The 24,987-nt window shown below is 38.7% G+C and overlaps 1 protein-coding gene across 1 annotated transcript in view; it reads right to left on the reverse strand.

The window, feature by feature from the left end:
* LOC149025744 (callose synthase 7-like) overlaps positions 1-24,987 on the reverse strand; it is an 83,375-nt gene that overhangs the window by 42,247 nt on the left and 16,141 nt on the right. The window contains exons 3-16 of the mRNA XM_089145950.1: positions 12,233-12,342; positions 12,078-12,162; positions 11,885-11,995; positions 11,658-11,792; positions 8,472-8,561; positions 8,293-8,381; positions 8,069-8,195; positions 2,400-2,531; positions 2,246-2,322; positions 2,034-2,121; positions 996-1,118; positions 789-906; positions 196-527; positions 45-97 (exon numbers count right to left, since the gene is read on the reverse strand). Coding sequence (XP_089002076.1) covers positions 45-97; positions 196-527; positions 789-906; positions 996-1,118; positions 2,034-2,121; positions 2,246-2,322; positions 2,400-2,531; positions 8,069-8,195; positions 8,293-8,381; positions 8,472-8,561; positions 11,658-11,792; positions 11,885-11,995; positions 12,078-12,162; positions 12,233-12,342 — 1,670 coding nt within the window. The remainder of the gene's footprint in view (positions 1-44; positions 98-195; positions 528-788; positions 907-995; positions 1,119-2,033; positions 2,122-2,245; positions 2,323-2,399; positions 2,532-8,068; positions 8,196-8,292; positions 8,382-8,471; positions 8,562-11,657; positions 11,793-11,884; positions 11,996-12,077; positions 12,163-12,232; positions 12,343-24,987) is intronic.

A 24,987-nucleotide genomic window follows, 5' to 3' on the forward strand; every position in this document is an offset into this window, starting at 1 on the left:
GGAATTATCTTTAACCCAGAAGTTGTCTTCTTCTTGCATATTACCTGAGTAGTGAGAACAAGCCCTCATGCATGCCCCTTCCAACATATAGTTTTGGCTGCAAAAACCCATAGTTTGGTAAAGAGTAAAGGCATCAGTCAAATAATGCAAAAGACAGGAAATAAAGACTTGCTAAAAGACAAAGCATAGACTTGCCTGAGCCCACCACATAATAAATACAACAACATGCGAATCTGCGCGCTCCAATTGTCTCCGTAAAGGTGGAAGAACAAATAGTATTGCAGACAATATATTGGGCATCATAAAAATTGCAACAGAAAAGTTAAAGAAGGACTGGCTTTGCCAATTACCAGCCCAATTACTAAAGAATCTGACAAGTCCTGTAGGATTCTGCAGAAAGCTGTAATAGCCTATGGGAAGGATTACTGCCCATGCAGCTGCAAGCATGAACTTCAGGAGATAGCGAGCTATTTGAGTACATTTCAAGCTTCCCCAAGCTCTACAGCTAAGAATTATATCCAGAGAAGCTGCAGTAGAAAGCAGGCACTAAAGATAAAATAACAACAGAGAAATTTTAAATGAAACCATTTCCAAGCAACAGATGGCCGTTGTAGGCTCCACAGTAGTAAAAATGATGCATGAAGTGAAAATAGATACAGCTATGAGCTCAAGACTACATTCTACAGTGCACATTAGCCAAATGTGGACAGTGAATTCTAGCTCTAACAACACTAAAACTAAATTACCAGAGAAATATTAGAGAAGTCAAAGGAGATTCAGTCACTAACCTTGCAATAAATTCAGTATAGAGTAGGTGACAAAAATGCTCATGACTTTTCTAAGCACATCCTCGTCAAAAAGAGCTGACAGGGATCCTCCAGCACTCCATGCAACTATTACCATAGCCTGAAGACCAGATAGAAGTACCACTATAGTTGTATTTCATACCTAGGAAAGTAAAACACCTAGTTTGCTAAACGTATAACTGAACATACCTGGAAAGACAATATAAAGTATACCCACATTCGGTCAAAACTTCTATAAAGATGCCAAAATGTCCGGACTTCGACAAAATTTGTCTTGGGCTTTCTCTTTCCAGCAGTGACATTGTTAGGCCGCTGCACAACAAACAAGCATGATATCAAAAGTCTTTTAAAGTGCATGACTTCCATTGTAGAAGCAGAAATTTACACCAAAAACCAAATAAGATGAAAGAAAGGTTGGGAAAGCTACAACGGATGATTCAGTGCTAGAACCAAAACCAGCATAAAATTGTAGTCGTAACCAAATACATCAGTGTCTTTAGGGGATTTCCGAGCACTAACATCATGCTTTATCATCACCTAGATCATCTAGAATGGATCCCCTAAAAAGCCATATACTTCAACAGGAAAGCTAAGACATGCACTATGTATCCCCCTTCTCAATATTTATTTGGTTTCTCAGAACAGCTCAAGAAATGACATTAGCATATTTGTTCATCTTCCCATATAAAACCTTCGATCTTTCAACGTAAATTTTTAATCTCTTCCACATATGCATCATGATTCACCTTTCAGTTCTTTAATTCATTCATTTTCATGACAAATCCAGATAAAAAGCAAATCAGAGTCTAAGGAGAAGAGAAAACAGGAAAATTAGCAACCAATCAAGTAACTGGCAAAGGGAAACAAGAAATCAATTGCTCCCATAACCCTCCCTAAAACTTCTCCAAAATTTCAACAAAAACCCTGAAGAAGAGAAATCCAAGAAGCAGCAGTCAGGAAATAAAAAATTCAATCTCATTATTCCCATGCCCATTAAAACCGTTGTCCCCAATTCCTACACTTTGAAAATGCCTAATCCCTGTCTTGAGAATGTCTTCCCCTTGGATACATTGATGTACAACACTTTTGTTCTTTAACTTCCAGTCATTGCTATCAGCTGCCCACACTGGAATTAGTGATCTTATCTCTTAATCTGTAGCACCAAAGAATGGAAAATATTAAACTCGATTTCTCCAGCCAGTTGCAAAGATACAAATGGTTAAAAACCTCATTTCTAGGCTGCGTCGCATCAGAATGCACAAAAAAGTCTGCCGTACGGTCCATTGGCCACCCCAATTCAAAACATTTGTCTGACCTGGAATAGAACAAGAAATTTCAACAACATGGTATGAATACTGAGCTAAGCACATTGCATGTGAAGATAATCTATACTCCAAATTCAGCCCCCATAGAAAAAATAACAATATGAGCCCTTTTACCAAAAATATTCATTTATATCGTCATAATTTCTCCACTTTGAGTGGCTTGCTTTGCCTCCTTGGTTTCTCTTGGCTTCCTTTTCCACAAAACAACAAATGCTCAGAGTTGACCTTAATTGGTACATTATGACAACAATTGGAATATGGTAATTACCCTTCGCAGGACCTGGTAAATAGGCGTCACAACTTCATCCAAAAATGTATCCTTATGCTGGTGGGCGGGTTGAATTGTACCTCCAGTAACTAAATGTGCATTGCTCCAAATTTTATTCAGCTCATTTGCCATCTTATTTGTCCACAGAGAAAAGGATAATTAGAGCATAAGGATGAAAAATGATTACTATTTCGAACACAAATATGTCTGAAGGAAAAAAAACGAATAACCTATCGGCCAAAAATAATGGCATGAAGACTTTATTTGCTCTGAATTAGCACAAGTATAAAGCTTCCAAATTTCAATACAACAACATTCTTACCATTCACAAGTCACAACTAACAGGAGCAAGTAAAGGGGTGGATTAACTTATTTTTAAGTATTTTGGAAAGTAGGTGTGTCATACATAAGTATAAAAGCTCGTAGGTACTTTTGTTATTAATTGATACCTCACAGAATCTATGAGTATATGTTACACACTGTAGGACAGAGTTCCGTTCTTCAATTTCCCCCCCCCCAAACTTTCTGGCAAAAATTTGATTTTGTCCAAACAAATCTTTGTTTTTGAATAGGTTTAAGATATATTGGTAAGGTCGCAGTTTCATACATGTAAGATATTGTTAACAGAATTCCTTCCCTGGAGGGAGAGGAAATTGAGTAAAAATAAGGGGAAAATAGGATCAAGTATTCTGTATTAATTTCATAAATCTGAAAGTATTGTGTCCTGACCTTTTTAACTTAAAATAATGTGTTGTTCCAAACTTCATTTTGGTTGATTAGGGTATCCGTATTGGGAAAAGACTGGGTGCCTAGCATGTATTATCCTTCCTCACCGCCTTCAGAAAAATAACCCTTTGCGCCCCCCACCACCCTGGGCTGCTGCTGCCCATGTCCAGCCCAGTGATTGGAATATGCCCCTAGCTCATCAAGGGCTGGTGGCATGCCCTACCCTCTTTATGCCATTGATATTGAGATCTATGTGTGGATGTGAAATTGGCCCAAGCTATGCAATCTTGAGTTGTGCGGTCTGCCAGTGTAGCATACCAGTCACACATTGAACCTAGTTTAGGCAGGGTGTGACACCTTCTCCTACATATCCTATTGCAAAATATATAACATATTTCCATCTTCCAACCATCAGTCATTCCATCTTCCTACATATCTCCTACTTGTACTAAATCTCATCATAAGGCTCTCTCTTATTCTGGGTGGAAACTTGCTATGGATGCTGAGATGGATGCCATATTATCCCATCAGACTCAGACATGGTCTCTAATGGAATTACCTTCAAATAAGGATTTAGTTCATTGCCCGTAGGTGTATATAGCAAAAGATCTTCTAGATGGGTCAAATGGGCATCTTATGGCACCGTTGGTTGCTATGGGTTAGAACCAGACTTTTGGTGTGGACTATTTTGAAACATTCTACCTCGTAGCTCAACTATATTATGTTTGAGTTATTATATCATTGGCAGTCAATTGATTGGCCCCTCCTTCAGCTAGATGTTAAGAATGCTTTTCTCTATGGTGATGCTTAGGAGGAAGTCTATATAGAACAACCTCAGGATTTCTTGCTCAGTGGGAGGCCCATAGTAAAGTTTACCAACTTCAAAAGGCCATTTATGGGCTGAGCCCGCCGATTGTCAAAGGTAACAAAAATGATACTAATCAGTCCAGCTTAAATCTTTTCTTTGATAAAATGTCTGCCAATCTCCATAATGCAACCTGAATCTAGGGTTAGGGGTAGTAAGGTAATCTCACTAGATTTCTAGGGCTGCCCAGGATTTCCAGCAATTAGGAAGGCTGAACTAGGTGGTTTAGGGTATCTTAAGGCTTCAGGGAACCTTGCTGCAACAGGGAATTAGGACTGAGGTTGCTGTAAAAAATTTGAAACCTCACATTGAATTTCAAAGTGAAACTCAATCTAGGGTGAGGGTAGGTGTCGGCTAGGGTTAGGGAAGGGCAAATTGGCTACTGTCTGCAGTTTCAGAACTGAAACAGATGCAACTTTCATAACTTCAGACCTGCAGAATTTCCTAAGGGATCTGTTGCTATTGTGGGGTGAGGGGAGGGGAAGAAGGGAGCCACTGGGGTGAGGGAATGCCACTGTGTTGGTGCAGGTACAACAGGGAGGGGAAAACCTAGGTGTGCATGTCAGGGAAAGGGCTTAGGGTAAAGGTGTGATGGCCTAGGGAGGTGGGAAAGGGGTGGGAAACTCTGTGCTTGCTTGAAAATTCAAAATAAGCAAAATACCCCAGAGGGAAGTATCTAAGTTTCCCCATGTCCATGATCTAAAATTTGGTTCCCTGAAATTTCTTCAAGGCTGAAATCTCCTCATCGCCACTTGCAGTGATCACAATATCATCTACATAGACTAGAAGTATAGTGGTATGGGAATTTTCTCTCTTGATGAACAGGGTATTATTTGCATTACTTTGCTAGTAGCCATTGGAAATCATGGCTATATCAAATCCCCCAAACCAAGTCCTAAGAGATTGCTTCAACCCATACAAGGCGCTCTTCAGATTGCACACTCTACCATGAGTCTAGTGGTAGCGTATCTAGGTGGCACATTCATATATACCTCCTCTAGAAGTTCTCCATAGAGGAAAGTATTGTTCACATCTAGCCGTTGTAGGATCCCCCCCCCCTCTTATTTACTGTGCATGAATGGACAGCCCAGACTATATTCATCTTGGCAAGTAGGGCAAATGTTTCCTAGTAGTTAATCACATAAGTCTAAGTGAAGCCCTTTGGACATCAATCTTGCCTTGTATCTCTCCACGGTCCAATATGCGTTGTGCTTGACAACAAACACCCATAGGCACCTAACAGTCTGCTTTCCTGAAAGCAAATACACTAATTCCCACATTCTTTTTTTCCAAAGCTAGCATTTCCTCACCCATTGCTTCCTTCCAATTTGAATGAGACAATGCTTTCTATCAAGTGTTAGAAATAAAGTAGAGGACAAAGAGGAAACAAAGCCTTGAAATTTAGGGATAGGGACTGATATGAAACAAAGTTGGAAATAGGATGTTTGGTGCATGTGCGTGGATACTACAATAATGCAATTGGTAAGTCCAAAGTGGGATCAAGGAATATTTGAGTAACAGACTCACCAAGAACTGTTTCCTCAAGACTAGGAGTAGAAGCTTCCAACTAATAGGCATAAAAGGGGGATCTTCTCGCACAGATAGCCTTTGATAAGTCTTTTGGGGCCTTTGCTCCCCCTACACATCATCCACCAACTGTTCTTGTCCAGTCACTCCAACTTCCAAAGGAGTATCATTAGCAAGAATCTAGGGAGAAATATCCAAAGGAGGAACAAGAACCAGAACCTCTTCACTTATACTTTCCCCCTAAAGAGGTGTAGGGACAAAGAAGGGAACTTGTGCCTAGAACTCAACATCCATAGAGAGAAAGAAACGACTAAAAGCAAGGTGATAACACTTATTGCCCTTCTAGTAGCAAGATAACCTAAGAAAATACACTATAATCCAAGTAGATCCAACTTACCATGAACATGGGGGTTCCAGACAAAGGCAACATAACCATACACTTTGGGTGGTATAGTAAAAGTTGTTGTCCCTAAAAGAACCTCAAGGGGACAGTGTTATTGCAAAACAGAGGACAATATTCAGTTAATCAGATAGGCTGCAGTAAGGACTGCATCCCCCCAAATTCGAGAAGGCACATTCATATTGAACATCAGGGAATGGACCACCTTAAGAAGATGCCTTCTTCTTCAAGTTTGACAATACAGCCAGCCGGTTCTTTCCGGCCACCCATCCACCTCTCCTTCCCTGTACAGCTTGGCCTTGCAATTCCATCTCACTAACTCTAGTCGCGGTTTTGTTGTGGTAAGAATCCAAATCTGAACTCGGCTCTCTCCTTCCCTCCACTGAACTTGACTCTCAAGGCTTCCTTGAAGCTCATCCAATCAAGCTCTGGCCAAATCTTCCTATAGAACCACTCCAATGCTTCCTCTTATAAGTGTTGGAGAGCCACTCATAGCCAAAGTTCCTCTTTGATTTGGTGTTCCAGACAGAATATCACAACTTCGACCAACCAGCTTTGCGCACTCTCTTCATCAGTAAACACGGACAATGGCATCTCGTCTCCCTGGAATCGTGGCTGCTTGGATACCAGTTGATAAGACCCCCGTTAACACTCGATGATTAAAGCAACCTCTTGCAATCTCCTCCTGCGATTACCATCACAACTGACACACACCTCCTGCAATTCAAAGGCAAAACAGAGCTTGAGAAGGATGTAAATGAATCCCTTTCTTGATTAATTCATTCATTGAATGAATTCAGCTGCATTACAACCATTAAACTGTACTCAAACTGCATTATACAACCTCCCTAACTTGAATGCTGTCCTGAATTTTCCCTAACCGAGGGTCTTCCCCTCTCCACAGGAAAAATTGCCCGAAAATTCCATTCCCCCTCCCTTCCCTCCTCTCATCATATGCCCAAAAACCACAACCCCAAGACAAATCTTAATTAACTCCTTTCCACCTCAGCCATACCCTCTGAATACACCCAACAGTAGCTGCTCCCCAGTGATTCCCTGCCACGTCTCCTTGTCTTTCAATTCTGTCTCCCACATGGTTGTGTGGAGATGATCCCCTGGAACTCACCTGCCTTTAGAATGCCCATCCACATTAGTGTCCTATCACCCTCTATTTTATATAAGTACTTCTTAAAGATCTCCTCCCTCCTGTCCCTCATCTTTTACTTCTTATTCCATGTCCCAACCCTTACAACCTTCTCATTTCAGCATTGTCAAGTGGCACCTCTCACACATCTACTTGCTTCAAACCAGCGTATGTCCCCCTGACGTCCAACACTGCACCTCTCACACTTCTGGACTGGTGGTTTCTTTTTTCTTTTTCTTTTTCTTTTTCTTTTTCTTTTTCTTTTTCTTTTTTCTTTTCTTTTTTTAATTTAATCTGAAAACCCTTGATGGAGGAACAGATATGCAGATACTGGAGTGGAGGGAGAGGTTCAATGAGTCATGTATCATTCAGTCCTAATGCAAGAGATTCCAGCAAGACTTGCTGCTCGTCCTCAATTTCAGTGAAACACAAACACTCCCCCCTTTTGTTTTCCTTTTCTTCTTGCTGATAACCACTTCCATCAGTTCTTCAGGGTGGATATTCAAGTTGGGCTATGAGAACTTGGTGGACATGATCCTCACCTCTGACATCTTTTATCAATCATGTCTTATAAACTAATTCACCTTTGGACATGAAAGCCAAGTGATAATCAGTTTTGCAAAGATTGAGAAAAAAAAACCATGATTCCCTTCTTGGTCCTGAATTTTAAGTCTAATCATTTGCCCCTGTTAAGCATATGAAATGAAAAGTCATGGGCTTCTAGGAGATGTTAAAGAATGGGAATTCGTAACTGTCAAGTGACAATGTGACAGAGGAGGTGTCAGAGTGAATTTGCTAATGGGCAATAAACATGTTTCTGAAATACAACTTTCAAAAGTTATAAAACTAATTACGCATTGATCACCAAACATTTTTTATGTTTTGACCAACAATGATTCAGTACTGATTTTGGAAAAATAAATAAAAATGATACCTAAGAGAGCCGAAGACAGACAAAATCTGTGTGAAAAGATTATACTAGTTCATCAACATGAAAGGAAACATACATTATGGAAGATATAGCAAATACATTCTGGCATGAATCGAACATTTGAAGCTTCACCCCAAATAAGAAGATACAGTCCAATATAAAGAAGCTGTAACTGTTGTCTGTCAGCAGCAGCATCTTCAGTTCTGCACACAAAAATAAGAAAAGAAATAAATGATCTAGACATGAAATATAATCAATTACTTCCAAGCCATATACATGATATGACTTCCAACCACTTACTTGACATTGTGTTCTCGATGCAAGTATTTACACCATGAGAAATAATTTTTTAATATTTTCTGCATCAAATCCTCAACAGTTGTATCCAGCTGCAACAAGGGTCTATGTCAATCCATAATGAACCATGCAAGTCCAGAGTGCTGAAAGCAAATACTGATCCTGCCCAACAGGAGAATTACCAGAACATATTCTTCTTTCTGCCTGCTCCTTGAATCGGCATTTGCAAGTAATAATATTAAGTGTTCCCTCTGATTTGCAACATTTCCTTTCTTTGATATCGAACATATATGATGACAAGAAGAAAAAGTCAGAGGAATAGTGCTGTTTATTTGCTGCTTACTTGTTAACAAAATTTAAGTTCTTAGAAAAGAAGGTTCCATTACATACACTAGACCAATAGATGAGATACATCATAAAGCTAGAACACATAAATTACTGCAAAATATTCAAATCCAACAGTGGACCAGCCTACCAAGATTATCATCAATTAAAATCATTATAACCACCATGTTCTGTCTAGTACTCCAGTTGGCTATTAAACAATTTCAAATTTTAGGCAAGTTTTTAGGAATTTCACTTGCCACACAATTTGAGTTCTGAATGTTGAGTAAAATGACATAACTATTCTTTTACAGAGGGAAGATAATTAGTGATGAATGTTTTATTTACATTTTACAGCAACATAAGTAAAAGAATTTCTGGAAGTTTACATTAGACAAAGATATACAGTATAAATTATGGAAATGACGAAAATTTTAAAATTGAATGTATAAAGACATATACATGTCCAAGTAATATTTCTTAGGACAATCGTAGACAAATGATGTCGAGGGGGCAAATTACTAAGAATTTGTTCAAATAATTGGATGTGTAAGAGCTATAAAGGATCAAGACCCATGATTTCATTAGTCTCACTTGGAGACCTAGAAAGCTATAAAAATAAACCCTAGAGCATTCCCTCACTCACTTAGCTTTTCCAGTAAAGATAATGTCCCGTCTATGTATAACATGAGAAAGAAAAAGAAAAAACAAAAATCAGATGGTCCAAATTCATCAACCAGCTGCAGACTTGTTCTTAGAGCACATCAAAGAATTGACCCGTTTGAACAACCTTAATAAATCACCAAAGAAAAATAATTCAGTGTTTAAGTTTTAGATAAGGATACTGAATAGCAAGTAGAATTCTGTTTCAGTTTTATTTATCTTAATGAATCTTTTTGAGTGATTGGGAATCCTTTTATTAGTCAAATTAGGAAATTTACACGGTCAATATATATTTAATACATCCCCTCATCAATAAGAGATGATCTAAGAAACAACATAAATTTTTTTCTGGAGCAATATACAAGCTGTGGTTGCAAGGTCTAGTGTCAAGGCCAAGTTTAAGGCGATTGCTCAGGGTATTCCTGAGGAACTGTGGCTGAAAGGGCTACTTCAGGAGATTGGGCACATTCAGAGGTTCCTACACAATTGTACTCAATAAGTCAGCAATTAGCATAGCTCACAATCCAGTACAGCATGACAGGACCAAGAGTGTGCAGATTGACAGACATTTTATCAAAGAGAAGATTGAGGTGCTTACAAAGAGCTTAAGCACCAAGGTCTTTTAGTGGAATTATTGGCAAGTTGGACACGATAAATATCTATGCTCCAACTTGAGGGGAAGTGTTGTAAGACAAAATTGATGGTAGTAGATTTATTTTTTAGATTTACTTTCTATTTTTGTGTTTTCCTTATTGAGGGTAGATTTACTAGGATTTTTAGGATATCCTAGGATCTCTTATTTTTCTTGTAAGATTCCCATAATAGGAAGATTTGGTTTGCTCTATTGGTAAGTTACGAGTATAAATAAAACCTTGTTGTGTCCTTCAAACACAAGTCAAGATTTCTTCAACTCTTCGAACAACATGTTCGAAAATTGGTGCCACAGCAAATGGTGTAATAATTCAAATCACAGATACCTAAATTATATAAACAACTCGGTCAAACGGAGATGGAATGTTAGAGATATAAATATTATGTTTCAACTATCCTTGCTAAACTCAACTGGGTATCACCAGTTTGTGAGAACAGTTCCAAATAACTTATTTGTTCCAATTTTATTAAAAATAGACAAGAACACTTGGATTCGATGCTCAAGAACAACAATTGGAGGAGAATTTTTTAGAACACATTCCTTGGAGAAGATTTAAACTTGAAGCCCAACATTTGTTCAATATTAGCACAAACATATACAAATAGGGGTGCTTGGTAGTAGTTGGCTTGTATCATTAGATGTTGGCTCAAAATATATATGGCCCTATATGACAAACATTTTTGGTGATGTAGGACAAAACATGAAGAAAAAAAGGCCAAAAACACTGTTCATGTGAACTGTGTCACAACCCATATTTTGCCTTGGTTGGTTTACTCCTAGAAAATTTGTTGGAGGTGTGGGACCCACATCCAAAATTTGACTGCAGCATAGTTACTAACTTTGTAGACTTACAAGTTTCTATAATTATTAGTTTATAATTCAACTTCGTTTCTAATTTGCATTGTTGGCTGATATATAAAGCTTAGTCTCCAATCAGCTTTTAGTTAGGTAGTTTCTATTTTTGCTCCCATGTTATTGTTGAGTTGATTCTTCTTCAACAAAGTATTTTTTTGATTGTTGAATAACTTGAATTAGTACTTAACTTTTTCTTGTAAAGTTTTCCCAAATGGGCCCTCGCATTGCAATAGAAAATTAGACTTTGGAGACATTAAAAGTCCATGTTGCCATCGCTTATAGAGTAATCTATGTTCAACAGCAGAGATAACTTAGAATGAGACACCCATACGGCCCCCCCACCCAACCCCCTCTTCTCTCTTAACTATCTTGTTTCCTTCTGAATTCTTTTCACCATGAGTATTGTGTTTTTTACTGCAACTGAGAAAGCATCTGGTGATGCTTTCTTCTAGTCAAACCATGTTGGTGCTGGCATGCTGCTATAATAAAAAGAACCCAAAGGCTGTTGCAGACCCTTCAAGCCATCGACTGCTGGGTTTTAGTTTCTGATTCTCCCATTCGAGTAGGCCTTGCCACTATTTTGTGTGCTACGTGTGTTTTACTTTATAATAGATGGACCACCATTTTCATGGACTTTGTGTGTCCTGATTTGATATTGCAATCGCATTGCGTGCTTATTTGCTTGAATCACATGACTGCATTTTAGACAAGCTAGAGTTGCATTGAACATAAGCAAGGGATAGGGCATTTAGACCTATTGGTATGCAACACTAAGTATTCAGTGAACAGAAATTCACAATCATGGTCTCAAAGAAGACATCTACATAGCAAAACAACAGGTCACAAATCAGTAGAAACAGAAAGTGAAACTTGCCTGAAACCTGAAAGCTACCCAAAGCCAATCAAGCAGATCATGGATGGCTATTTCCCTGATATCAGGCTCATCAGGCAGAGGTCTAGGCTTTGGAAAGTTTTCCACTTTGCTTAAAGCACTAATCGCGGCTTTGATCTATATTTCCAGTAGGAAAAAAGATTAGGCTGAGTTTTCAGATGGAACAATATATTTGTAGCCGCTAAGAAAATGTGCAACACAGATCAAACCTCAGGAAGTTTCATTATTGCGTGCTTAGCTCCAGTTGCACCCAAAGGAAGGATGTTGTAGATAACATACTGCTTCTTTTTCATCTCAACCTCTCTAGCATAATAGTGTATCTGCAAATAATCTTGTTTTTGAGATTAAAAAGTATTTACAAGAAAAAACCATCAACTAATATTGTTAAAGAAATAATCTAACCTGTTCATCAATTTTGTCAGGCACAACAGTACTCAGAACATCATATAACACCGAAGCAATCTGATAGATCTTGGCCATCTCCTCCCTATAAATAACTGTCAGAATCTAGACAGAAAACCAGGAAAACAGATATTATATTCAACAATAAGTCTTACGGTTTCTGATTGTGGCTGTCTCTGATGTTTCGTTCATAGAAAATTTGATAGTATTTCTGTATTTCCTTGGGATCAGTTTTTGCAAGCTGGGGCCTTGTTTCAACATCTTCCTGGTACCAAAATACTCTCAAAATGTTATAAACAATTTAAACATTTACAATTGAAGCTCGCATATACTTCAAGAAAAAGATGCAGATGATACTTTAGCCAGCATCAGGGAAATTTTAAATGTAAAATACTCACTCCATTCCTTAAAACTGTCCCCTTGGGCTTCTTAACCGTTCTGGAATGATAGTCCACCTTGGCTTCTTAACTGTTCTGGAATGATAGTCCACCTCAAACATTAAACACAATAATTTTGGTCGGTTTCTGTATTACCCTTTGACATCATACCCAAGTTGTTCTACTTCCTATGTTGTCAATGAAGATCAACTTGAAATTCATGTTGTAGATTAAGGGTGAACTAGGAAATAGTCAACCTAAGTGGGATGAAAGATATTTATTAGTTTGAGAAAGAATAAGGTGAATAATGAGAGAGAGGAGAAGATGAAAGTAGCGACTTTGTTGTGGAGGCTCGTATAGAACTCATAAGCACTCCTCAAAATAAATTCACTATATATAGGCTAGTTTACAAGTCTATTCTATATAGGAAAGCATCAACCAGTTTCGATTGGTATAAAACACTTAATTACCGCCTCTTTTTCCTATCGAGAGTTAGCACACGGCACTAACTCTCGATGGATCTGTCCTTTCCCAAATTGCCCTTTCCTAACACTCCCCCTCAAGCTGGAGCATATATATTACTCATGCCCAGCTTGTTACAAATATAGGTAACCCTTGTATTCCCTAGAGCTTTGGTGAACAAATCTGCGAGTTGTTCTCCAGTCCTCACATGCTTGGGGGATATTATGCCTTGTAGTAACTTCTCACAAACAAAGTGGCAATCAACTTCAATATGCTTCGTACGTTCATGAAAAACTGGATTTGATGCTATATGAACCGCAGCTTGATTATCACACCAAAACTTCATTGGTGTGTCATCAATAATTCCTAATTCCTGGAGTAATTGTTTTATCCATACCATCTCGCATGTTACCTGTGCCATAGCACGATACTCAGATTCTGCGCTTGATCTTGCTACCACAGTTTGTTTCTTACTCTTCCATGATACAAGATTTCATCCAACGAATGTGCAGTAGACTGTAGTCGATCTTCTATCAATAGGTGATCCAGCCCAATCAGAATCAGAGAATCCTTCTACATTTCTATGTCCATGATTAGTGTAAAGAAGTCCTCATCCTGGTGCTTTCTTAAGATACCTCAAAATTCGTATAACTGCATCTCAGTGTGATGTTCGTGGGGCAGACAAAAATTGACTCACAACACTGACAAGAAAGGCAATGTCAGGTCTAGTCACAGTCAGATAATTCAGCTTCCCAACAAGCCTTTTGTACTTCTCTGGATCATCAAGAATGGTTCCATCTTCGGGCATTAACTTTAAGTTACATTCCATGGGAGTGTCTATGGGTTTTGATCTCAACATTCCTGTTTCAGAAAGCAAATCCAGTACATACTTCTGTTGAGATAAGAAGATGCCCTTTGTTGATTGGGCAACTTCAACTCCTAGAAAATACTTTAACTTGCCCAATTCTTTGGTCTGAAATTTCTCTTGTAAATAGGTCTTTAACCTATCAATTCTTGAAGTGTCATCTCCTGTAATGACAATATCATCAACATAAACTACAAGAAAGATTTTGCCTGCATCAGAGTTTTTAAAGAATACAAAGTGATCACTTTCACAACAAGTCATCCCAAATTCTATTACAACAGTAGTGAATCGTCCAAACCATGCTCGAGGTGACTACTTGAGACCATATAATGATTTGCGGAGGCGACGAACCTTATTCTTCTCCCCCTGAGCAACAAAACCAGGTGGTTGCTCCATATACACTTCCTCATGCAGATCTCCATGAAGGAAGGCATTCTTCACATCCAACTGAAACAAGGGCCACTAGTAGGTAGCAGCAAGAGAGATTAAAATGCGGATGGAAGTAAGCTTGGCAACAGGCGAAAAAGTATAAACATAATCTACGCCATAAACTTGAGCATAGCCCTTTGCAACGAGACGAGCTTTCAGGCGAGCTAAAGAACCATCAGGATTAACTTTCACAATGAATATCCACCTACAACCAATAGTTGTCTTTCCTGAGGGTAAAGGCACAAGATATCAAGTCTAATTGTCTTCTAAGGCTTGTAATTCTTCGTTCATTGCAATGACCCACCCAGGATTAGACAAGGCTTCAAGAACATTCTTAGGAATAAGATAAGTCTCTATAGTAGATAGAGCAGTAGAGAACCCAGGTGATAAAGTAGAATATGAAATAAAGTTAGAGATGGGATACTGAACACAAGAACGAGTACCTTTCCGAAGAGCAATGGGAATATCAAGGTTAGATTTGGCAGGGACGTCTGCAAGATCAGCAGACGAAGTTGGCAAAGAGGTAGAGACCGTAGGTGCAGAGGGGAGAGCCGGTGGTTTCGGACGGCGTGTGTACACTTTGGTGATGTCTAGCGGAGGTGGAGGTGAAGGAACTGTACCCTATGGAAACACACTTTGAAGAATACATAGATCATCATTTAGTTCAGTTAAACTATGAGATTCAGTAGAAAAAGGAGTGGACTCAAAAAATGACGAGATTCAGTAGAAAAAGGAGTGGACTCAAAAAATGACACATCTGCAGTAACAAAATATCTTCGTAAGTCGGAAGAATAACAACGATATTCCTTTTGAGTGCGAGAGTACCCCACAAACATACACTTTAGTGCACGAGGATCAAGTTTAGAGATCCCTGGGCGATGATTATGAATGTAACATACACAACAAAATACATGGGGAGGCAAAGTAAATAAGGGAGATGAAGGAAATAAGAGAAAATGAGGAATGCCGCCATTTAGGACAGATGAAGGCATCCTGTTAATAAGATAACAAGCAGTTGAAACTGCATCAGCCCAAAAGGATTTAGGAACCTTCATCTCAAATAAAAGAGAACGGGTGACCTCCAATAAGTGTCTATTTTTTCTTTCTGCAACCCCATTTTGTTGAGGAGTATCGACACAGGAGGATTGGTGAAGAATCCCATTAGAAGCCATAAATTTACAAAAAGGATCAGAGAAATATTCTTTGCCATTATCACTACAAAAAGTACGAATAGGAACACCAAATTAAGTATGAATTTCAATAACAAAATTGCAAAATATGTCAAATAATTCTAAACGATTTTTCATTAAATAAAGCCAAGTGACTCTTGAAAAGTCATCCATAAATGTAACAAAGTATTTGTAACCTGAAGTAGAAGTAACAGGACATGGTCCCCACACATCAGAATGAACTAAAGAGAAAGGGTGGTTTGATCTGTTATTTATACAAGGGGGAAAACTCACACGCTGAAGTTTTCCAAATTGGCAAGACTCACAGTCCAACTTAGAAAGAGAATGAAAACTTTTATCTACCAATTTTAGGTTTTCCAAAGGGGATGCCCCAACCGACAATGTATTTGATGGGGGATGGAAATACTATAACAAGCAGTAGAGGATATCTCCTCAAATAGATACAACCCCCCAGACATACGAGAAGTGCAAACTTGACCTTATTAGTAAGATCCTAAAATAAACAATATCCAAGAAAGAATTTCACCAAACAGTTATTAGTAAATTTATGAACAGATAATAAATTAAAAGGCAAATTAGGTACGTAAAGAACTAAGGGTAGGGTAATGGATGGAGTGAGTTGAACTGTACCCACTCCTTTAACATTGATATGAGAGCCATCAGCAAGTGTAACCAAAGAGGATGATGGAACAAAAAAGGAAAATATACCTGTAGCCCCAGTCATATGATCAAAAGCTCCTGAATTAATGATCCATGGGCAAGATGTGGTTGAAAGGCAAGCAGTAGCATTACCTGTCTGAACGAGGGTGGCAGTGGCAGATTGTGGTTGAGTGGCCTGAAACTGAGTGAAACGAATATAATCTTCCTCAGTCATCTTTACAGTCTTACCCTCAGGATGAACTTTAGGAGTTGTAGACGCTGATTCAGAGGTGATGATTGCATTCTCCATGTGTGGGGGCTTCCCATGAAGCTTCCAACAATATCGTTGAATATGTCCTGGACGACCACAATGATGACAAGTCTTAACTAGTCCTGTATTGTTAGTAGAGTTGTGTGAACCCGAATATTTTCCAATATTATTTCCTTGAGTTCGTCCTATATTCTGTCCACCAGGGGCCTGTCCTCCAGAAGTGCCTCGGGAAATTGTTGCCAAAGCTGAATTTTCTGTAGAGTTATTGGTACTCTCCCTTACAACACGAAGAACTCTTGAAAATGTGTCAGTTAACGTGGGTACATGATCACTACCAAGAATCTGTGCTCTAACTGCCTCAAACTCCTTTCCAAGACCTCCCAAGAAACCCATAACAGCTAATTGCTCTCTTTGATTTTGCATAGTTTTGACATCAGAGGAGATAGGTAGAAGAGAGTTTAGTTCTTCATACATTCTTTTAAAATCTGCAAAATATTGGGTAATATCTCTACCTTTCCTATCTACTCGATTCTAGCCAAATTATTCTGACCAGAATACAACACATTCAAATACTCCCATAATTCCTTCACAGTTTGTAAGTGAGTACCCAAATCTACAATATTATCGGCCAAGGAATTAAACATTTGCCCAAGTATTCGAGCATCAACAATTGCCTAAGTATCATCATCTTTAGGTACAGTCTTAGTCAAATGATCTATCTGTCCCCGTCCAATAAGAACAATTCTAACTATAGCCCTCCACTGGTGGAAATTTGATATACCCTCCAATTTCTTCTTAGTTAACCGATGAGAGGATGAAGAAATAATTTCAGTCATGGTATTTTTACTTGAAGTTTCTCCCATATCCAAACACAATTAAAACCAAATCAGATTAATCTCAGAAATCAGATCCAGATTAGTTTTGAAATCGGAATCGGATTAATCCCAGAATCGAAATCGAAATCGAAATCGAAGCAGATTAATCCCGGAATCGGAATTAATTCCAGAATAATCCCATAATCAAATTAATCTCAGAATCAGAATTAATTCCAAAAACGAACCACCAGATATTGAACCACTTGAACCAATAGAGCAAACTGAACCAACTCAAAACCAGTTTCAAAACTGATAAAATGCCCAAAAACGAGATTCTCTCAGCCCTAAACAGATTGTGAGTGAGGAAGACAACAACGGTCACTCTTCCTCAGCCCCAAATCGCAGAAAAAGAAATTTTCTTCATCAATCGGAGATTTATCATACCTGAGAATGGCAAATTCCAGCACAAGTCTAGCATCAATCGAGGCAACGATCTTGAGAAGAGGTCATCGCACAGCTCTCTCCTTGAAAAGAAAGCTCAGTCTGCATCGATCTTTAATAGAGACACCCAAATAGTGGCAGCGTAAGGAGCTGCATCAATCTTCAAACAAACACCACCAACAAGTGCAGCGTAAGGTGTTGCATCCCCTTTAATTTCTGGAAACGACTCTCACACCAGGTGCAATTTCTTTCCTTTCTATAGAATCTACTGTTTGTGCTACTAACTCTTAGGATCGAAAGGAATAAGAGGACCTACAGCTCTGATACCATATTAGTTTGAGAAAGAATAAGGTGAATAATAAGAGAGACGAGAAGATGGAAGTAGCGACTTTGTTTTGGAGGCTCATATAGAACTCATGAGCAGTCCTCAAAATAACTTCACTATATATAGGCTAATTTACAAGTCTATTCTATATAGGAAAGCATCAACCAATTTCGATTGGTATAAAACACTTAATTACCGCCTCTTTTTCCTATCGAGAGTTAGCGCAAGGCACTAACTCTCGATGGATCTGTCCTTTCCTAAATTGCCCTTTCCTAACAATATTCAATCCTAAAATTAGTATTTTTTCAAAGTGGACAGTTTTTAAAGAATGGAGGGAGTAGTCAACTAGCACTTTAGAACTTCCCCAATATGCAAAAAGTAATTAATTAGTCAGTTGTATATATATATACACACACACACACACACACATGAAGAACTCCTGTCAGTAGACTTGGCTATTAGTTTTTCTTCTCAATATCAAAAACAAAATAGAGCAACTACAAAATGGTAAATGATTAACAGATTATAAAGTATGAAAACGGTCCACATAAGAAAGGTGTGATTTAGAGGGTGGGCCTTGACACGACAATGACATTGCTCCATTGCGACCTAGAGGTCATAGGTTCAAGTCAGGAAAACAGCCTCTCCGTGAAGTACCAGTAAGGATGCACAGATTACGACCATCCCTCGATTGCACAGTTGCAGGAGCCTCATGTACTGAGTAATGTGCTATATGCCCTATATTTAATGGTTTAAAATTGACTTTCATGAAAATATAAGCTCGACACTTTTTTATGGTATGCCACTTAGTGCTTGGCAACCAGCACTACAGTGCTAACTGAAACACTGATTGGCATTGAGATGGTGTTTCGGCAATTCAGGTTGTCAAACTATAGAGACCAACAAACTATAACAGAAATGGAGTGAACTCGGCTTTAGAAACAAGGATATTGCTGATGGTGTCAATTGGAATGTATTTGTCCATGTACAATATACCTTGTATGCTAAGGTGAAGCTGAGTCATCTCCACCTAGCATTCTTTATTTGTAGCATCTTTAACTCATTAGGCCCGTCTTTTACTGCCAAGTCAAATCCTCTGATATTCAACTCGGTATCACAGCCCCAAAATCCTACAATTTCTCTTCAGCTTAATATCCACCTCTGCAGGCCATCAACCTCCAGCACCATTTTTGTGTCTCCAGTAGTGCAAACTTGACCTTGAAAGCTTGAACCAGCGAAAGCAAATGAGAGATTCATTAGAGCCTCCTTACCCCAAAACAAGGAATAAATTTCGGTCAACATTGGGGAAATTTTGACCTAAATGCCTGCACTTTTTGAAAACGAAACGGAACTTTCAAATTTCATCCTAGTACTTTGTTTTGACCACAACATGGGGGCAATTTCGGTCAAAACTTGCCGAAATTTTAGTACCAACATGTTTCAGCCGAAACAACACATTATTAAGTACCCAATTTTGAGTTCCATAGGTTTCCCACTTCCGCCCCTCAAGATTTCGGCTCCCTTTGAAATTTTTTCACTTTTTGTTGATTTCTTCCATCATTTCACCTAATTTGTGGAACTCCATTGCATTCAAACACCACAATTGGTCCTCCATTGGTGGGTTTTTGAGATTCTTGCAAGGTGAGTTAACAAACTTTCCCATTGTTTATTTTTGTTTGTTCATGCCTCAAATCATGTTGGACTGCTTTCAAATTAAAGTATGTTTAGTTCAGAGTGTTGATATATGATTGTGTGGTGTTAAAATTTATTTTTGGTTCTTCCTTACTATTTTAAGATTTTTCTCTTTTTAAGAATTATTTTCTAAATTAGGTATATAGCTAAAATATATATGTATACATGATGTATGAGCTTCAACTTAACGTATGTGAGAAACCATCACTTGATCTATGTTGTGATGGTGTTGAATCGTTTTTTGTTGTTAGTATTTATTTTAATTATTTAAAAATATTAAAATATTTTTAAAAATTATTTAAATACTTAAAAATACTATATTTATTTTTATTATATAATTAAAATTAGAAGAATATTAGTAGAAGCATGTATGTAATTTTTAGAGCACATTGCGATGCTTTTCAAGATTGTATCTCTTGTATTAGGCACTCTATCTGAAAGATGTCAAACATAGCTAGGCAACACAGGAGGCCATCGATAACTGATAGGAAGAAGAATGAGTGCAATTATTGCAAAAAACAAATAAGAGAAGGTGGGGCTACTAGATTAAAGATTCATATAACTGGGCGAATGTAATAGGATGCACTAAAATGCCCTCAGAGGTGAAGAAGATAATAGCACAATACTTGGTCGGGGGAAAGCAGAAGAGGAAAGAAAGAGAATACAGAAGGAGGCATTCAAGGATGCTTATCTAGATGACCTCCTAGATCTAGGAGAGCAGGACTTTGCCCCAGATGAGCCATCTGAGTATGGAACCAATCTTGACCCAAAGGCAGCACGAATGAGGAGAGCAATGAGGATGAGTATAAAGCAAGGGAGGATGGATGATGTAAGGAAGCAGCAGAGAGCTATGGGTTGTGGGTCCTCTAGAGAGCCAGTAGGTATGGGGGCAGCTCCTAGGCCCCTATGAGGAGTAAGAGTGTGAAGGAGGAGATTCCTATCCCATAGGCCCTGACATGGGACAAGCTTCATTAGCACATGCTACAAATCCTAATCTTGAGATTCTTTGTAATGATCCGGCACTATTTAGGAGGTCAGAGCATAAACAAAAGAAGATGAAGCATTTGTGGGGGAGTGTGAAGGAGAAAGTGGGGATGGCTTTCTCCAAAAGGGCATTATACCATAACATTCTAGCACATGCAGCCCAAGGGCCCTACTATAGGGATATAATTAAGGAGATAGGAGGGGTGGATTGTGGTATACAGGGGCTCACCCCGCATGAGATATACAATGTATACCTGCCTAGGCATAAACGGAAACTGAATGACTACATTGAGGGAATGAAGCCTATGTGGGCTCATTATGGAGTAATTGTGATGGTTGATGGTTGGACTAGCCCCACTAGACAGTTAATCATCAATTTCATGTTGAACTGTGATGGGAGGACAGTGTTCTTCAAGTTAGTGGATGCATCCAGTTAGAATAAGGATGCAAAATACATTTATAAATTGTTGAAGAAAGTGATAAGGGAGGTTGGAGAGGAGAATGTGGTCCCAATTGTGAATGATAATGCCTCCAACTACATGAAAGCTAGGTTGATGATGATGGAGAACCCCAGGCATCAAAACATGCTTATAATTCTAATAATAATTTTAAATACATTACATTTACATACGTACTTGATGTTGATGGTTCACTACTAATTTAGACATTCTTCTCTGGACAAATATAAGCTATTTTGGACTCTATGTGCTGCTCATTGCATTGAACTCATGCTAAAGGACATGGGTGACGTCAAGCTTGTGAAGAAGACAGTGGAGCAAGCCCAACATGTCACCATCTTCATCTATAACATGCCCATGTACTAAAGATGATGAGGGACCGATGTCAGGGTGAGTTGGTGGGGCCGGGATAACCAGATTTACAACCAATTAGATTGCGCTACAGAGCTTTGAGTGTAAGAATGTTGGCCTTAGGACCATGTTTGCATCAAAGCAACGTTTAACTAGGAGGGTTCTTCAACCACAAGGAGGAGAGCAAAGAATACCATACTTAGTGACATCTCCTGATTTAATATGAGGATTGTTGTGAAGATGCTAGAGCCCGTGGTGCATGTTTTAAGGATGGTAGCTCAACTCATCCAACGAGGCAACAAGAAAATCCTTGACATCGTCCAAAATAGATGGGAGAAGCAACTACAACATCCACTACATAAGGCTAGTGAATTATTAAGTCTAGTGGCGGATTTAGTTTTCATAATATAATCACAATATTTCCTCTTAGTCTTGCTTTTTGTTACATAGCATACTATCTAAATCCCAAGTACCACTACAAACACATGCTTGGATAAGGCAAGATTTGATAAATGCCATCCAAACTACAGTGGAGAGGATGGAACCGGATCTATTTAAACAAGCAATCATCATTATGAAGGTGAGATTGTGATTTCATAACTTATAATTCATAGTTTTATTCTAAGTTATTAACCTAGTTATTATTTTTATTTTATATTAAATAAAGGAATTTAGGGATGCTACTGGGAGTTTTGGTCGCTCTGTGGCCATATCGGGAAGGGAATCTACCCTAGAGGTAAGTTGATTCATTATATATTTAATTATTTATATTCTATCTTTTAGTTAGTATTTAATTATTTATATTCTATCTTTTAGTTAGTTACTTAAGTATTGACTCCAAGTCTATGTTTGTTGCAACTGAATGGTGGTTGCAATATGGCTGTAACTCACCCCACTTGAGTGTGTTTGCATGTAAAGTGATCTCTTAGACATATTCTACCATTGGAGCACCTTCAGCCTCATCCACTCAAAGAGGTGCATGTGTGAAGCGTCTAGAGAACCTTGTCTACATACACTATAATATGAGACTACGAGAGGATCATATTAGACAGGGATGGACAGAGAGACTAACATAATCAAGTTAGCTGACATATTTGAGATGGATGATGATGACAACCCATAGTTGAGTGGATCAAGGATAGTGGAGAATCATTGCTAGATGAGGAAGGAGGTTGTCCGAGTAGACATATTACAAAGAAAATGGGGCTGATGTGGATGACTTCTTGGCCCATAAGGGGAGAGCACATGTAACGCCTGCATGTCCCTTCGTGCCACACCCGGTGCATCCACACAGAGTGAGGATTTGATTATGTGGTCAAACAGGATGATGCAATTTAGGCACCCCCCCCCCCCACTCTGCTACTGATCATGATGATGATTATGATGATGGAGGGGGATGATGATGATGTTAGACCTCATGATCAAGATTCGGCTAATCCTAAGGAGAGACAACCACCAGCAGCTGAGAGTCAAGGATGGGGAGAACAACCACCAAGATTCAAAAATGAGAGTCAATTCACCTATGTGACACAGGATTCTGACCATGCTGGAGCTACATCTCAATGTCGTACTGCTCTAACATATACCAAGAAGGGGAAGGGGGAAACAGCACGTATATGACACAGAGGACACATCATCATATAGATCTTATTGTTCGGTTGATGTAAGGAAGCTTGGTGGGCTCTATGGGATCCATAAGCTTACATGATTCTAGAGCCACAACCTCTAGAGGATCAAGTGGTATATACCGGCCGATTCCCAGTCACTTGATAGTGCTATTGAGAGTGTTGGTTCTGCTTCTAGTTCCAGTTATAGACCTTATAGTATATCTCCCAACTATCAAAGTCAAATACTAATGGGACCTCATGGTTATGCTTATTATGGTGTCCCTTCTGACTGCCAAGGTTCTTCGGGGTCATATATGCTTGTAGATCAAATCTTAGACATTCAACCACCACTACCAGCCCCTCCATTAGCATTTATTTACTCCGACTTCCCACATTAGAAATTCTTAGCCATGCGGATGAGGCGACGTAAAGAGCTGCAGTTATCGATTACCTCGACAACCATATAGTCCATATGTCATGGGATATGTATTATGCTTGGGATAGGGAGCAAACATTACAAGGACAGATGTATTAAAGGGTAGTAGTCTATCACCTTTGTAGTTTTGTTTGTTTGTTGCCTACTTATCTATGTACTTGTATTTCTTAAAACTTTGTAACTCGTAAGTTTTAAGCCCTAAATTAAGTAACTTCTAACCATTACCATGATATGTAAATGTAATACAATTAGTACTTCTTGGTGCTTGTCATATGGTAGTATATAGTTGAATGTTTGCTTTTCAATGGTATTTTTGTTAAAATACTAGTTCCATTGTGTTTATTATGCTTTAAATAGGCAGGAGACAAGAAATCAGACCATTTGGAGGTCATATAAGGCCCGAAACCTAGGGTCAAAATTTTTAGAAAAAAGTCCTAGGTTACAACCGAAATTTTGATGTTTCAACCAAAATTTCAGTCTTAGTTGAAATTTTCTCCATGAACATATCCATATTTACGTTTGTTAAAATTCATGATCCAGACTTCCAGTTTCACCCACATACAGCCAGGCATGTGTCTGTCAAGAACACCACTTTGTATTAGATTTTGGGCAAAAATAATACTCCCATCATGTTCATTGGCCTCAAATTAGGCTGCACACTGAAAACCAAGCGAAAAATAACCCCAAAAACCCAGGGCATTATCGCCTCTTCTAGCTCGTCTACTGCAAAGGATGCTCTTGTTAATTGTAAACATGATTTTCCCCCTTTTCAGATGAACTCTGTTAGACTCAACTAGACGAATTATCTTCGATGATCTCGTTTTGTTGCTTTTGGAGTGGGTGCTCGAGGTTTTACCGGACATCTTCATGGTATGACAATGAAACCAACAATGCCTAGTTCAGCTCAAGATAATTGGGGAACTGATGAGAACCTTGTTATGGATTTTTCACTCAATCAAACCTTTTATTGTTGAAAATCACCTCCTTCCTAATGCTGCTACAGTCTGGAAAGTTGCAAAAGAGACATATTCTAAGGTTGGTAATGACACAATGTTTTGAAATACGAAGGAAACTTCATCAATTACAGCAAAAAGACCTCATCCTCTCTCAATACTATAATACCCTTCAAGGATATTCCTGAACACTAGGACTTCTATAGGCGGTTTACCCCAACGTGTGCCACTGATGTTGTTACTTATCAGAGGTGGGAAGACAAGCTTCGTGTATATGACTTTCTGTCTAGTCTGAATATAGAATATGATCAAATACGTGCACATATTCTTTCACAAAAACCTTTTCCCATCTAAAAGCAGGCATATGCCATGGTTGACAAAGAGGATAACCGCAGAAATATTATGGTTCATACTCGTACACCAAAGAGATCAGCCTTGGTTGCTATTACAGGAGGCTCTCAAAATCGTACAAGTGACACTTCTCGTGCTCCAGTTAAGTGCGGTATTGCAGCCATGAAAGTCATACAAAAGATAAGTACTGGAAACTACGTGGTTGACCATCCAGTTCCTATGGAGGGGCCAAGGGGACACTGCCAATCATGGTGGAAATTCCCA

This window comes from Hakea prostrata, chromosome 2 (assembly GCF_041222555.1).
Source record: "Hakea prostrata isolate BN-2017 chromosome 2, UWA_Hpros_2, whole genome shotgun sequence".
Classification (NCBI taxonomy): domain Eukaryota; kingdom Viridiplantae; phylum Streptophyta; class Magnoliopsida; order Proteales; family Proteaceae; genus Hakea; species Hakea prostrata.